Source organism: Canis lupus, chromosome 26 (assembly GCF_003254725.2).
Source record: "Canis lupus dingo isolate Sandy chromosome 26, ASM325472v2, whole genome shotgun sequence".
In the NCBI taxonomy this organism is placed as follows: Eukaryota; Metazoa; Chordata; class Mammalia; order Carnivora; family Canidae; genus Canis; species Canis lupus.
In genome coordinates this window covers 19,201,022-19,214,960 of record NC_064268.1, presented here as the reverse complement: position 1 = coordinate 19,214,960, position 13,939 = coordinate 19,201,022, and the positions used below count along the sequence as shown (strand labels likewise).

General features: G+C 41.0%; 1 protein-coding gene across 1 annotated transcript; it reads right to left on the bottom strand.

Annotated features, from left to right (window-relative positions):
* Positions 1-573: 573 nt before the first annotated feature.
* LOC112676361 (piwi-like protein 1) lies at positions 574-7,930 on the bottom strand. The gene is given in 8 exon segments (XM_035706317.2): positions 574-1,220; positions 1,621-1,691; positions 3,788-3,891; positions 4,031-4,231; positions 6,367-6,439; positions 6,971-7,158; positions 7,662-7,776; positions 7,920-7,930. Coding segments are annotated over 8 exon segments (948 nt in total). The 3' UTR covers positions 574-1,035.
* Positions 7,931-13,939: the final 6,009 nt, after the last annotated feature.

The window sequence follows — 13,939 nt, the reverse complement described above, 5'->3', positions numbered from 1 at the left end:
ACCAATGAGTCCCTTTCAGGCAGGGACATCTCTAGAGGAGCACACTTCTAAGGGCCCAGATTTGAACCTGGGGGCACTTTCACTTTCCTAAAGTTGGCTTACACGTGCTCCCTCCCCCACCCCACCCATTATCCTCTAATATATCCCTTTCCGTTTTACTTCTCCACACTCCGCTTCATTTTTTCACTTTTCTATTTGTACACTCAGCCATTCTTGCTTACAACTCGGCTTGATTTCATTGGTGTTCAGGATGGCTTGATAGTTATGTAGCTAATTTTGGGGGACCAGCTGACATGAGGACCTCTACTCCGCTTTCTTCCATCCATCTGAAATTTATTTTTTTTTTAACAGGCCTAATCCAACTGATTCAGGAGGTTAGTCCATGAACCTGTCATTCCCCAAAATTCAAGTTTGTTTTTCAAATAAAGTCAGCTTTATTTAGGATCACGCAAACTACTTGAAGCATCACACACACAGGATTCCTTAAGAAGAATCTGCGGAAGGTATAGTCCCCCCACACACCAACTTTACTGTCCTAGCTCCATGAGCCTGACTTAAGCAGTAAGAGAGGTTTCTATTCACAGCCACTCACATCTTAGGGGGAGGAACTTCCTCACAAGGTTGGGGCTGTTTCTATCTGTGGTGGGAACCAGGCCCCAGTGACAAGCAGAAGAGGCAGAGGAGAGGCATTCCCCAGCCCTAGGACCTACAAAACTCCAGAATAAAGAAGTTTACTAAACACAAACCATCACCAGGCTGTGTTTATGGATTTTAATAAGTACCCGAGCTTAACAAGCCCTCCTACATCAAGGCTTGCAGGGAGATTAGAAAAAAAGGAACAGGTTCTTAGGGGGTTCCATGGGGAGAACACAATCCGGAACGTTCTAGTTCTGCTCTGTCCTCTGACTTGGGTGTGGACCAGAAAGTCAAAGAATGAATTCCCCATCCAGCAACTGATGCCCTCTGTGCCATGCTCTCTCTCTTAATTCACAGATCATAACTGTGATATTCCTTTCAGAGACTGAAATGTAGAGTTTACACAATCTGCACTTTACAATTTATATACCCAGAGTCTTTAGGGTACACAGATTTCAAGGAGGACTCAATCTGTGGGACTTCATGATCCATCAGTGCTTGAAGCTGAGCATTCCCAACTCCATCCCGATACACAGTTTCCTGTAGTAGAAACTGATTATGTTTCCACCAGAGCTTCAGGGCAGCTGGAAGGAAACCAGAAACACGGGTGAATAAGCCGTAACTCAGAACCAACTGGCCACTGCTATTTGTAACAGCTTCTAGGTTCATGTTCTTTCAATCCTGTAGCCTCCAGGACACATTCACTGCCTTTTGGTCTTCACGTGAGCTCAGCATTTCTCAACAGCACCACTACAGAAATTCTGACCCAGATAATTCTTTGTGGGGGCAGAATGGGTGTTGCTGTCTTCTGTAGCATGCCTGGTCTCTACCCGCTAGTTGGAGGCCAGTAGCACCTCCATCCCACCTCCATCCCATCCTAGAGCGCATCTCTAGGCATTGCCAGACGTCTCCGGGGGGACAGTGTGTCCGCTGGCAGACAACTACCGGATGGAGTCAGGCAACCAATCTTGATGGGACACTAACCTTCCAAGCAGGTTTTAAGCCCGTTCACAAGCTCTTGACCCGACTCCTGGAAAATGCACTGAGAGAACCACCTGTTTGGAGAAAAATAAGCTGTCAGTTTGAGATTTGGGAGTCTTAAAATTCCCTTATTTTTCATACTGAGTTAATCTAGAACCTCTGGTGGTGGGGGGGGGAGGGGAGAGTCACTATGGGTAGCTGAAGATACAGTCAGGAATCCATTCTTTGATGCCTCTGCCGATATCGAAGCATTGGTCTCTTCCAGTACCCTAGGCATTCATTAAAATTGTGAATGCACACAAATAGGAATATGGAAGCATTCACTAACATTGGTACAAATTACACGCACTTCAATGTGCAGGACTACTGCTGTCTCATGGTGGACACCCAAAATAAATAACCAGTGTTACTGGAGATTGCCGCTTTCAGGCTGAGGTCTTAAACAATGGTTCATCCATAATCATGGTTTGAGGGAACCAGTTGCTTTGGAGCAGTAATTTTTACTTGACCACTACCCAACAGATCAAGCAATACTGGTCTCAAGTTTCTATACCCTGTTTTTTTTTTTAATTGCTTCAAAGTATTACAATGACCTGACATGATATAATACATTTGTCTGCTTCTTTTCCAGAATTTACAGTCTACAAGATGAAATCATGGTATGTTCAAATGCTGAGAACAGAGCAGTGGAAATGTTGTGCCAAAAAGCAAGATTTCAACATTATTCATGAACTGAATGAAATCATTTGGGGAATATAAAAATTAATGAAAGGGAATAAAGGGAAAGGAGAGAAAATGAGTGAAAATCTCAGTGAGGGTGACAAAACATGAGAGACACCTAACTCTGGGAAATGGGGGGTAGTGGAAAGGGAGGTGGGTGGGGGTTGGGGTGACTGGGTGATGGGCACTGGGAGGACACTTGGCAGGATGAGCACTGGGTGTTATATGTTGGCAAATTGAGCTCCAATTTAAAAGAATTAAAAATTAAAAAATGAACTGAATGAGAGCTTAATTTCTTCCCATGATTGAAACATTATTTTCCACATGCCCTTCTACCAAAAAAGCAAACCAATATTATATTAAACTAGAACTGGAACTAGACTGGAATAATTGATGCCATTCATGAAAATAAAAATGGACCCCCTTAAAGAATACTCTGTAATTATACCTAGGGGGCCACAATTCTCAGGAAGCATAAAAATGACTGGTGATGGTCATACACGTGCTAATGCTCAAGAAACTAAACTGAAGAATGTGCAAACTCTTTTGAAGGTAGGTTCTACTCTAAGCACAGAAAACAAAAGTATCCCTGAAGCAAGGGAGAAACATGAGATATGGAAGCATATCTTCTTCGGCAGATCCATTACATATAGATCTGTGAAGAGCAGATCCTGTACCTATAGGATTCTGATTGTATTCCTAGGTCTGTCTTCCCCATGTGGGGCCTGAGTCCTTCCCCATGTGTTAATGGGGAGACTCACTGATCATTAGAGCCCCCAGTGAGCAGAAATCTAACGCTTGGAATCTGTGACTATTGTATCGCCCCTGTGATTATGTCCTATGTCACAGTTGGCTTTAGGGGAGATTTTCCAGATGGACCTTATCTAATTTCATAACCCCCTGAAAAAGCAAGATAGCAGAAGGGGGAAGAGAGATTTGAAGCAGAACAAGGAGTGTGTGCTCTGGGGGAGCAGGGCATTCGAGAAGGAATATGGATGAAGTCCCAGGAGCTGAGACAGGTCTGTAGCTGGCAGCCAGCAAGGAAATGGGGACCTCTGTCCTTCATCTACCAAAAACAAAAGCAAAACAAAACAAAACAAAACAAAACAAAAAGATTCTGCCACAAGTATGTGCAATTGCAATAGGACCTCAAGCCTCCAGAGGAGAATGTGGCTTGGCCAACATGGCCAACCTGATGGCTGCCTGACACACCTACACGCAGACACAGGAGTGTCCTCTTAAGCTGCCATGTTTGTCATCATCTGTTAAGCAGCAACAGAAAAATGATATAGATCCTTCCACATCAAATGTATTTGGAGCATAACTTTGCCAGAAGAGGGAGAGAATACCCTGCCCATGGCCCTTGTCAACAAACATTAGTTAGGCCCACCTCTCCTCTTTGGCCTACAGCTAGTTACCATCTACACAATGTCTGCCTACGCCCACTCACTGCGTCAATTCTTGATTGATGCTGGACACGAAGCCTGCAACTGACTTCCGCCGATTTACAATATCATGGAAACAGTCAATACCAATGAACATCGCATTCTGTAACTGAAATTTTTAAAAAAAGGTAAGACATTGAGTTAGAACACAATAGAAGCACAATTAAGCAATTGCGTTTAAGATGGTTGAGTCTTAAATTCCACTGAACACAAGTGAAATAAAGAGAAGGCAATGAAATCCAACGTACTCCTGTCTCCACCTTCCGGAGGGCTCCTCCCATCTTGCAGTTCATCTGCTGGGCAATCTTTGTCACAATGGTCATCAGCGTCTGGGGTTTGTCTAAGGTCCGTGCCACGACACACTGGCTTGGGGTCGGACAATTGACACACAGGTATTGTTTTATGCCATCATACAGGTCTTTCTTTTCACTGGACAGCACGCAAAGGACCTTGAAATAAAGCAGCAACAAGACTACCTAGGACATGAAACCACAGTAATGGGAGAAGTGGATGTCACGTCAAGCAAACTACCTAGGTGGAGGAACAGAGTCTGTTCATTCAATCCACAGCTGGCCCAGGAGGGTAAAGGGTCTGGAATCCCATTCCATTCAATAATGGCGAAGGTGAGCATATGGAAGAAGAAAGAGCCTAGGAGCCAGGCACGGGCAATATGCATGAATCACTTGCACTTGCAAAGTCTTTACGTCCTGGCTATTCTGTTTCTAGGAGTTCATCATGAAGTTGACACAGAGGGTTAACAAGCACAGACTGAAACGTACCATCATCAGGAACGTCACCACTTACATGATGGGTGCTATGTGAGAGCACTTGCCAACCATTGTACTTGACTCAGTTAATTCTTCAATAACCTACTGAGATCAAGACTAGTATCCCCATTTTACTAGTGGGGATAAGCAAATAAGCTCAGGAGTTATGGAAACTGTCTGATGTACAGGCAGCAGGGCAAGACTTCTAACACGTGCTCAGACCTCCAACAGGACATGGGATCATAAGAAAGAGCAATTACTGTTTGGTTGCTTTCTAACTATAATGGAAGATCCTCAATGTATTATTTCTAACATGATGATGCTTCTAGGAAGATTTTTTGGGGATAATCCTCAATCAGACTAGGGAAATTCCTTTCTCATTTTACAATTTTCTTTTCACATGAATGAATGTGGAATTCTATCAAATGCATTTTGTACTTTTTTTTTTACATTTCATCTGCAATTATTTTTCCTATAATTCACCACACTAACTGTTTCTTTTTCTGAAGATTGCATTTCAGGCTTACTGTCACCCTAGGCCCATGGTATTCTACTTTTTCTTTTAAGATTTTTAATTTACTTATCTGATAGAGAGTGAGAATGAGAGCTATCACAGGAGGAGAGAAAGAGGCAGGTTCCCCACTGAGCAGGGAGCCTGAAGTGGAACTCGATCCCAGGACCTGAGGATCATGACCTGAACTGAAGGCAGACACTTAATTGACTGAGCGAGCCATCCAGGTGCCCCATCTCCTGATATTTCTTTAACCTCTAGCAAATCTGTTAATCATGAACTCTCCTTGTTCTTAATGTTGCCAAGCCTCCCTCAGACTGTTTTCTTCAATCTTGACAACACCAAGTTTTAACACTTCTTGCTTTCGATCTGTCATTCTGTTTAGTTTCTGCTTTTTGTTTATTTCATTCTACTTTGTTTTGGTTCACTGCGCTTAGTGCATTAAGGTTCAGATATGCTTTTCTTAAAGCACCTAATCTTTTGGGTACAGATTACACACACACACACACACACCTCCATTTATTTATATATATACACAAATATAAATATACATATATATGTATATAAATTTATGTATATACATATACACATATATGTATATTTCAATAGCTCAATAAGTCAAGCTTTTAAGTACAATTGCAAAATCTAGATTCTAATTTTTCTGTGATGATTTCTGAGTAGTATTCAGAGAGTGATCAGCTAACGTATCCTACAATTTCAGCTTCTGGAATAGCATAGGCCAGTCTCCTCCTAAGAAGAGCTGTTCAAACTGATGAAAACACAGGGACTGTGCCTGTTTGGGGCTCAGCCAGTCTAACAAGGTCATAAAGAGTTATTAGGTTAAGACAGGAAAGAAGTAGGGACCCAGAGAGGTGATCTCAGCAATTGAGGCCACTTTCTCCCAAAGTGTCTGCCCACTCTCCAGTGAACATGGTTGAAAGGTCAGAGACCATGAACAGGCTGACAGCCTCAGAGACAGGAAAGGACAGAAATTGAAGACAAGTCCCTGCCAAAGAAAGGGCACTTGAGATAGATTTTGAGTGTCTACCACTCAAAATTAAACAGATGAGATTTATAACACTACAAAGTAAGACAGCAAGCTGCTGTCAATGGGATGCCGGGGTGGCTCAGTGGTTTAGTGCCAGCCTTTGGCCCAGGGTGTGATCCTGGAGTCCCACATTAGGCTCCCTGCATGGAGCCTGCTTCTGTCTCTCCTGTCTCTCCTGTCTTCCCGTCACTTTCATGAATAAATAAAATCTTTTTTTGTTGTTGCTTTTAAAGGAAGTGCTATCAAATAGACACTTACCATCTGTGTTTTGGAGGAAACATGATTTTCTAAGACAGTTGTATAGGACTGGACTGTATCACTTACTTCAAGCCTAGAAAATAAGTATATATCATCTGTATTCAAAAGGCAAATATGTAACAAACGTTTTATGCAGCCAATGGAGCACCACATAAAAACAAGGTATAATGTTAAAAAAAAATTACTTTTAACTAATGGTCGTGAAAGATTTACTTATTTGAGGGAGAGCTTGTGCACGTACACACATAAGGGGAGGGGCAGACAGAGTGAATCTTAAGCATACTCTCCACTGAGCACCCAGCACGATCTGAGCCAAAACCAAGAGTCAGATGCTTAACTGACTGAGCCACCCAGGTGCCCCGAAAGTTTGTTCTTAAAACAAAAATAAGTTCAATTTCTGGCTTCCTCAGCATGTATCCCAATAGCCACAAACTATATATCCCCAAAGCCTATTTTACAGTTAATTGGAATAGATTAGACTTTGTTTACAAACCTCCATGGTTTTAATACAGTGACCAATTCCTATAATTTAATATCGTCTGACTCTACTTTACCTCTGATTTGAAGATCGGTTGTTATAGATCTTAATTTCAGCTCTACTTACATTTTTGCCTCTCTCATAGCTATGCCCATGGTGGGTGTGACTTTCCGTAGACTCTGTACTAAGGATGAAGCCGCTCCATAATTTCTCGTAGGATAGAGTATTAGCCAATGATCTAGTGACTTCACATTGAGTAAGGGTCCACTTCTGGTCTCTCTCGACCAATCTGCAAACTGTGGATGGGAGTCAAACTGGAAGACACAGTATAAGACTTCAGTTTTTAAAGAAATACCAACAAAGAGCCTTTCTATTGCAAATTTTTGCTACTTCCTACTGAAACGTTACAATTTTAAACTTTGGTCATAACTGAATTAAATATTCTTTCCTTAAGATAGTGGTAAGTAATACTGGGATTCTATCACGGGTTACTCTGGATTGTTTGGATTCTAGCTATTTGACTCTTAAGGATATACTTGGCAGATTGTTTTGCCATAAGAGATGTCCACCAACACTAACCAAAGGTAAACTAAAGTTTACCTTTAACCAAGGTAAACTATAGAGTTTACTATATGCCAAGGGTGTTACATGCATTCTAATCGAACACCTGCTTGCTCTCCCCTAGAGAAAGGACAAACAGCCCAAGAAGAGAGAGCAGAGAGTTACTGACCTGACTTAGGTCCTCTGCATTATTATTCATTTGGCCCCAAATGACTACATGAGTAACTAGAACATGACCATTTTGAAGCTGCCTTACCACTGTTCTTCCTTGAAAAATTCTTACTCCTTTCAAGATCCTTCTCGAGACGGACAAGAAGTTGGTATCAAACTTCAAACCCCAGAGTCAAAGTTCCCGTCGTACCTCCCTATTTCTGAAAGTAAAAATATTCCCACAGAATCAAACCAAAGGAAATAAGCAAAAGTGATGATCCATTTGCAAAATTCTCCTTTAATCTAAGATGCCTTGTTGTTTGTCTTCTGTATTGACATGTTGCAGAGAGAGGGTCTCTAGTACTTTGAAGTCATGTCCTTACTCTCACATTTGTGCTTAGGGTCTTTCTATTTTGTTCTTCCCCTCCAGACCTCCTCTAACTTTGCATCGATGGAACAAATAGAGTTGTTCCCACAAGAGGTCATTTTCTTCCAACCTGTTGTTTTTTAGTTGGAGAATCTGAGATATCAAGAGTTCTGCACGGGTCTCAACTTCAGGACATACACACAAACACATACAGAGAAGAATAGGACTTAACATTTGTATAGTATTCATCAGTTTCCGTAATTCGTGCTGCCTTTTTTCTGGATCCAACCTCATATGAAGAGCCAAGTCTCTCATCACCCTGTAATCTTTTAGCATTTTAACTGATAGACCCTTAAAAAGTTAAGAAGATATAGCTAAACAAGCAAGAATAAATATGTATGTGAAGAAGCCTTGATGGTTTTATCTGGAAGAGGAAGAGCCAACGGAGAGAACACAGCTCTGGGTCATTATGGAGTACTGTGAGAAGCCTGTACTTCTACATCGTAACATCTGGGGCTTGAAAGGGGTGGTCTTCTAAGAGGACTGCATAAATCTGAAGTACCTGTCAGGTAGCATAGCTCAGGAACCAGCATTATAGGCTTATGGGGTACGTCCTGTTGGCTCTTTTTCCATTTGCCTTTGCTGATCAACAGTGGCTGAGTTAGGTCGGTAACCTCTGTATTATACTGCTGCTCAAAAGAGGTGAGAAAGAACACTGGTGTGACTGTCAGCAAAGGCTAGTCAAGTCACCTAAATAGGTACAAAAAAGCCTGGATCACTAACAGAGGCCCAGGGGTGTGCTAGGAAGACTATTTCCCCAAGTTTAAGAACACATTAAAGATACTCTTAATAGTCTCTTATTTTAGATGTCCCAGGGATGACCTCTTTTTTCCCTGTAAGCACACATGGCCCAGGAGAACAAGACTCTCATAAACATTGTGTTGGGGTCACTGCACCAGGCTTCTTTAACTTGCTATAGGTAAATGCGGGACCAAGCCTTGAATTATGTATTTCTCACTATAGTACTGCCTTAAAAAATTAAGGATGTAATTAAGAACTTTGAAGAGGATTCCCACATTAATGGGGGACGACAAACCTGGTCACTCCTTGCAGCTGCAATACTACAGCTATTCCAAACATGCCTCCTGCATCATCGAAACTTTTCCGGCAGGAAAAGGCATTTGCCAAGACATCTATCCAGAAGCTCCTATCCCTAGGCTGCAATTCCTGTACAATAAAGTGCCTTTCCTCTCCCACATAAAGTGATGGTCTGTCATAGATCCTTCCATGCTGATCAGTGAGATCCTCATTAGTCACCAGTTAGCCACATGAATTCTGGTGGGATTGGTTAAGTATCTTGAGAATGTCAAAGGAGTTCCAGAGACAAGAAGACTTCGAATCCAGTGTTCATGGCGCTTTACCTCTGGAGCTGAACTACTACTTTTAATTCTCTGTAGTTATTTGAAAGGCAGCTGGGATTCACCTCCATTCCCCTGCTTCTAGAGTCTTAAGGCAGGAGCTTGTGCAAGTATATGTATATACATGTATGCAGAATCATGGCATCATTTTAGGGCCTCAATCACCACTCCCACTACTGAGACTAGCACAGCCTTTGTACAAGCTATTCTTTCTGTCGAGAACTTTGAGAAACACACTACTTAATTCTCATGGCTGTCCTGTGATATCCCAGACGGATCTCCTACAACACCAACTTCTGCATCTCCACAGGAATTTCCTTGTCCCACTTTGCATTACTATGAACGCTTTTCTGCAAGCCAGGATTGTGCTTGCCTTTTAAGGGCTCATCTATGGATTTCAGGAGTTTTCTAGATCTCATGACAACACAACTAGATTGCCATCTGTTATTATACTGAGTTCCCCCCAGGACATCCCAAGACTACCCAAGTCATTTCAAAGGTCGTCTCAACCAATGACCTTTGAAGTAAAATCTGGAGAATGAGCAAGCAAATATCAGCCTGATATCCCTGTCTGCAACTGCATCAGAGGCTATGTCAACCCAACAATCCCCAAGCCAGCTCCTCACACACAATCTCCCATTGCAATAAGTGATGCCAGCCTCCACTCACTTCCTCAGATAAAGCCAGAGACTCCTCTTACCATTACTCACTACATTTGAGCCATCAAAAGTCCTCCCGTCTGCCTCGTCCATTCCCTTTCTAATCCAGGTCACCATTATCACTGATCTAAATGGACTTAAGCACCTCCCCACTGGTGTCCCTGCCTCCCTTTTTACCCACATACAGTGCATTCCCTGTACATTAGACGCACATCTATAAAATAAAGTACCCCATTTCATCTATCTGTATAGTGTCACTTAGCGGTAAAATCCAATGCGTGTAGGTGGACAGAACTTTATACAATGTGGCTCCCACGTCCTCCTCTGACATCATATCCTGCAACCCTGTACACGTCCCACCCACAACTGGGTTTATTTCTTGACGGGACACTCTAGCTTTGTTTGGGATCTGGATACATCATGCCCATCCTGAAAGTGGTGTAAGAGACAATTCTTCTCACCAATCTGCACACAGCTCGCTCCTTTCTGACAGTCACATACCAGCTACTCAGAGCTTTCTATGACCAGCAGTCTAAGCCACCAGACATTCTCCATAACACCTCTTGATTATTTGCATAGATTTTCCCCAATACATGCTTTCTTCTTGTCTGCCATCTCTCTTCCTGCTACAAGGATGCAAGTTCCTTAAGAACAGAGAACTCAGTAGTCTTACCAATGTATACCCAAGTTGTATAATGAGCACTCATTACATGCTTTCAGGTTAAACAAGTAAGTACTAAGCGTGGAGCACAAGTGGGGATGATGCCATAATAGCACCATACTCTTGAATGGCTGTGTACCCTCAGTGCTTCCAAGTAGCTAGGTTTTGGATTCCTAATATAATTTAGCAAAAAACCCAGCTTATACTTTTCTATGTTCTTTCCGTTTGCTATAAATATCCGTAACTCCTTGAATTCTCTATTATCTGCTGAAGCTAGAAAACCAACCTCAGCACCCAGTGCACCTTCGTTCACAAAGTTTACTTGTTTCTTTGTGAATAAAGATTGAGGGAATTCATGAGTTATGAGATTTAGCACATAAGTGACATCATTTCTGATGGTAATTGCTCACTTTTTCTTTTTGAACCAAGTCCTAGAGAGCTGAGACTTCTACGTAGGTGAAGTCTTCATATCTGAGATCTTGCCATATTTTATTTTCAACCCAATAATCCATCAACATGTTTAAAACTATCATTGCCACTTCTAAAACTCACGAGAGAGGTCATATTGGAGCCATTCTAATTATGTAACATATATATACAAGCACCTATATACAAGGTACTCAAATACGGACAATTCATGTAAGTGATAATACCCTATAGATTATGACTTATGATCTAACATATGTGACTATCAGTTATATATAAGAGACATATTTGATTAAATAAGAAAAATACTTAGATATACTGAAATAAAAGATTGCGTACCTCCCTGTAGTAGTCTACAAAGGTGATTTCAGCACCACCTGATTTTTTAAATTTAGTTCTGGGATTATTCTTCCAATTAATAGAATCCACCCTCTAGGTTTTGTTGTTATACCTGTGGAATATTCACAATATATGGTATTATTCCTAATGTATTCATAGTATGGGGTCAGGCAAGAATTAATAGGCTTTAAAAACTACAGGTAATTGCAGGATAGATCAGCTTTATTATATTTAATATATTCACCGAGTTGTACACCCTTCAACACAACCCAAAGAAACACCACAACCACGAGCAGTCACTCCTCATGTCCACTCAACTTCCCCAGTCTTTAGATAACTGCTAGTTTAAAGTCCATCCTATACGTTTGCCTACCTGTCCTGTTTCATAGGAATTGAGTCATACGATATGTGACCCTTCCTGACTGCCTTCTCCCACTCAGCATAATGTCTTTCGAGATTCATTCCTGCTATAGCATATACTTGTACTTAATTCCTGTTTATTGCCAAATAATATATCTCATTATAGATATGCTATGTTTTTATTTATCTGTTTCAGCGGATGAACATTCAAGTTGTTTACACTCTTGAGCTATAATGAGTAATGATGTCAGGTCTACAAAATTGGTACATGAATGGCCATAAGTTTTCATTTTTCTTGGGTACATAACCAGCAATAGAACTGCTGGATCATATGACCACACTATATTTAGCATGTTGAGGAAGTGCCATACTGTTTTCCAAGGAGATCATACCATTTCACATTTATACCAGCAACGTTTGAGGGTTGATTCCGATTTTTCACATCCTTGCCAACATTTAGTATCTGCTTTTTTAATTTTAGCCATCCTAGTGGGTATGAAGTGCTATTTCACTGTGGTTTTACTCTGCATTTCCCTCAGGGCTAATAACATTGAGTATCTTTTCATGTGATTATGGATCATTTTTATATTTTCTTCAGAGAAATGTCAATTCAGATCCTTTACCCATTTTTTAAAAAGTTATCTTCTGACTTGTACCTGTTCTTTACTTAAATAGATGCAAGTTATGAGATTGAGAGAAAACAATTGCAAATCACCTTTCTATCCACTGTTTTTCACTTTTGACTTTGAAGAAAGAAAGTGTTTAATTTCATGAAGTACAATTTATAGTTTCCTTTTGTCATCCCTTCTCTGTTGGTGTCCTATAAGGGTTTTGGCTCACCTAAAGTCAAGAAGATTTACTCCTATAGTTTCTTCAAAGGCTTTTATACTTTTAACACTTATATTGAGGTCTATTTTGAGTTTATCTTGGAGTGAAATTGGAGTTAATTTTGTATATTGTGTCAGGAAGCGCCAGGTGGATACCCAGTGGTCACAGCAATATTTGCTGAAAGAGTATTCCTTCTCTAATTCCTTCTCTATTTTATACCAACTTGTGATCAAAGAACTCAGTGGCCTCTTGCTTGCTAGAATAGTTGTGACCAACTTGCTTCAAAATTCTAAAAATTGAAGAATAATTTTGTTGAAAATTTAGTGAATATTAAGCATTCGGTAATACACATGAGGACACATTAGGGGGAAAATCTGCCAGCAACTTTGTCTTACACATAATAAGCCTGGTACCTGGTACACATAAGGTACCTGGCACAAGTACACATAATAAACCTGGTACCTGGTACACATAATAAACCTGGTACCTGGTACACATAATGTACCTGGTACAAGTACAAGTAAATTATATTGTGAGGTAGATATTAAGGTCCATTTATCCTCTGTTTCCCCTCCTTTCCATTATATACAACAAACTGTCATGGAAAGACCGTTAGGATGTCCTCCATTCCCAGAAATGAACCAAAACATCTTTTGCATAGATTATGTGCCTCCAATTTGGGATATTTGTCCACCACTGTTACTACAAAATAAAAAACCAGTGAATTTGCTCTAAGGAGAAATATGCATAGGCATGCATACTCGATGTATGCTCCTCCTTCCAGGCAGGTCCAGGCACAGGATATGGGGGTAGGCAGGGAGAATCACATTGAATATAGGCCACAGAACTTAAGCATGTGTAGGTGAGGGTCAAGTCCCATTTCATCTCCAAGATCCTCTGCCCTCTCAGGATGAGGAGGTGTCAAGAACATGAAATTCTAGGAGCAAATATCTATGTTCAATGCCACTGACACACGAACACAGTCATATCTCAAGAAAACTAAAGCTTATAAAGAGAATGTTGCAATAGCGTAAGCAGTCTGGTGAGTTGGGTGAGAGTTCGCTGATGAATTCAATGGTCAGCGTCATAACCTGGTTTTTCAATAAGCTGACCAATTCCGTTTTCCGAGATAAAGATAAAACAAGAAGGTCTAGCAGTCCTTCCGAAGACAATAAGCTCATTACTGAACCACAAATCAATAGGTCACCTGGGTATGAAACACACCAGCGTGGCTTTGCCCCGAGAGACACATGCAGGGAGAATATAAGATTTATGAGGCTAGAGTGAGGAGTCAGAATTAAACATTTACAACTACTTTTTTTTTTT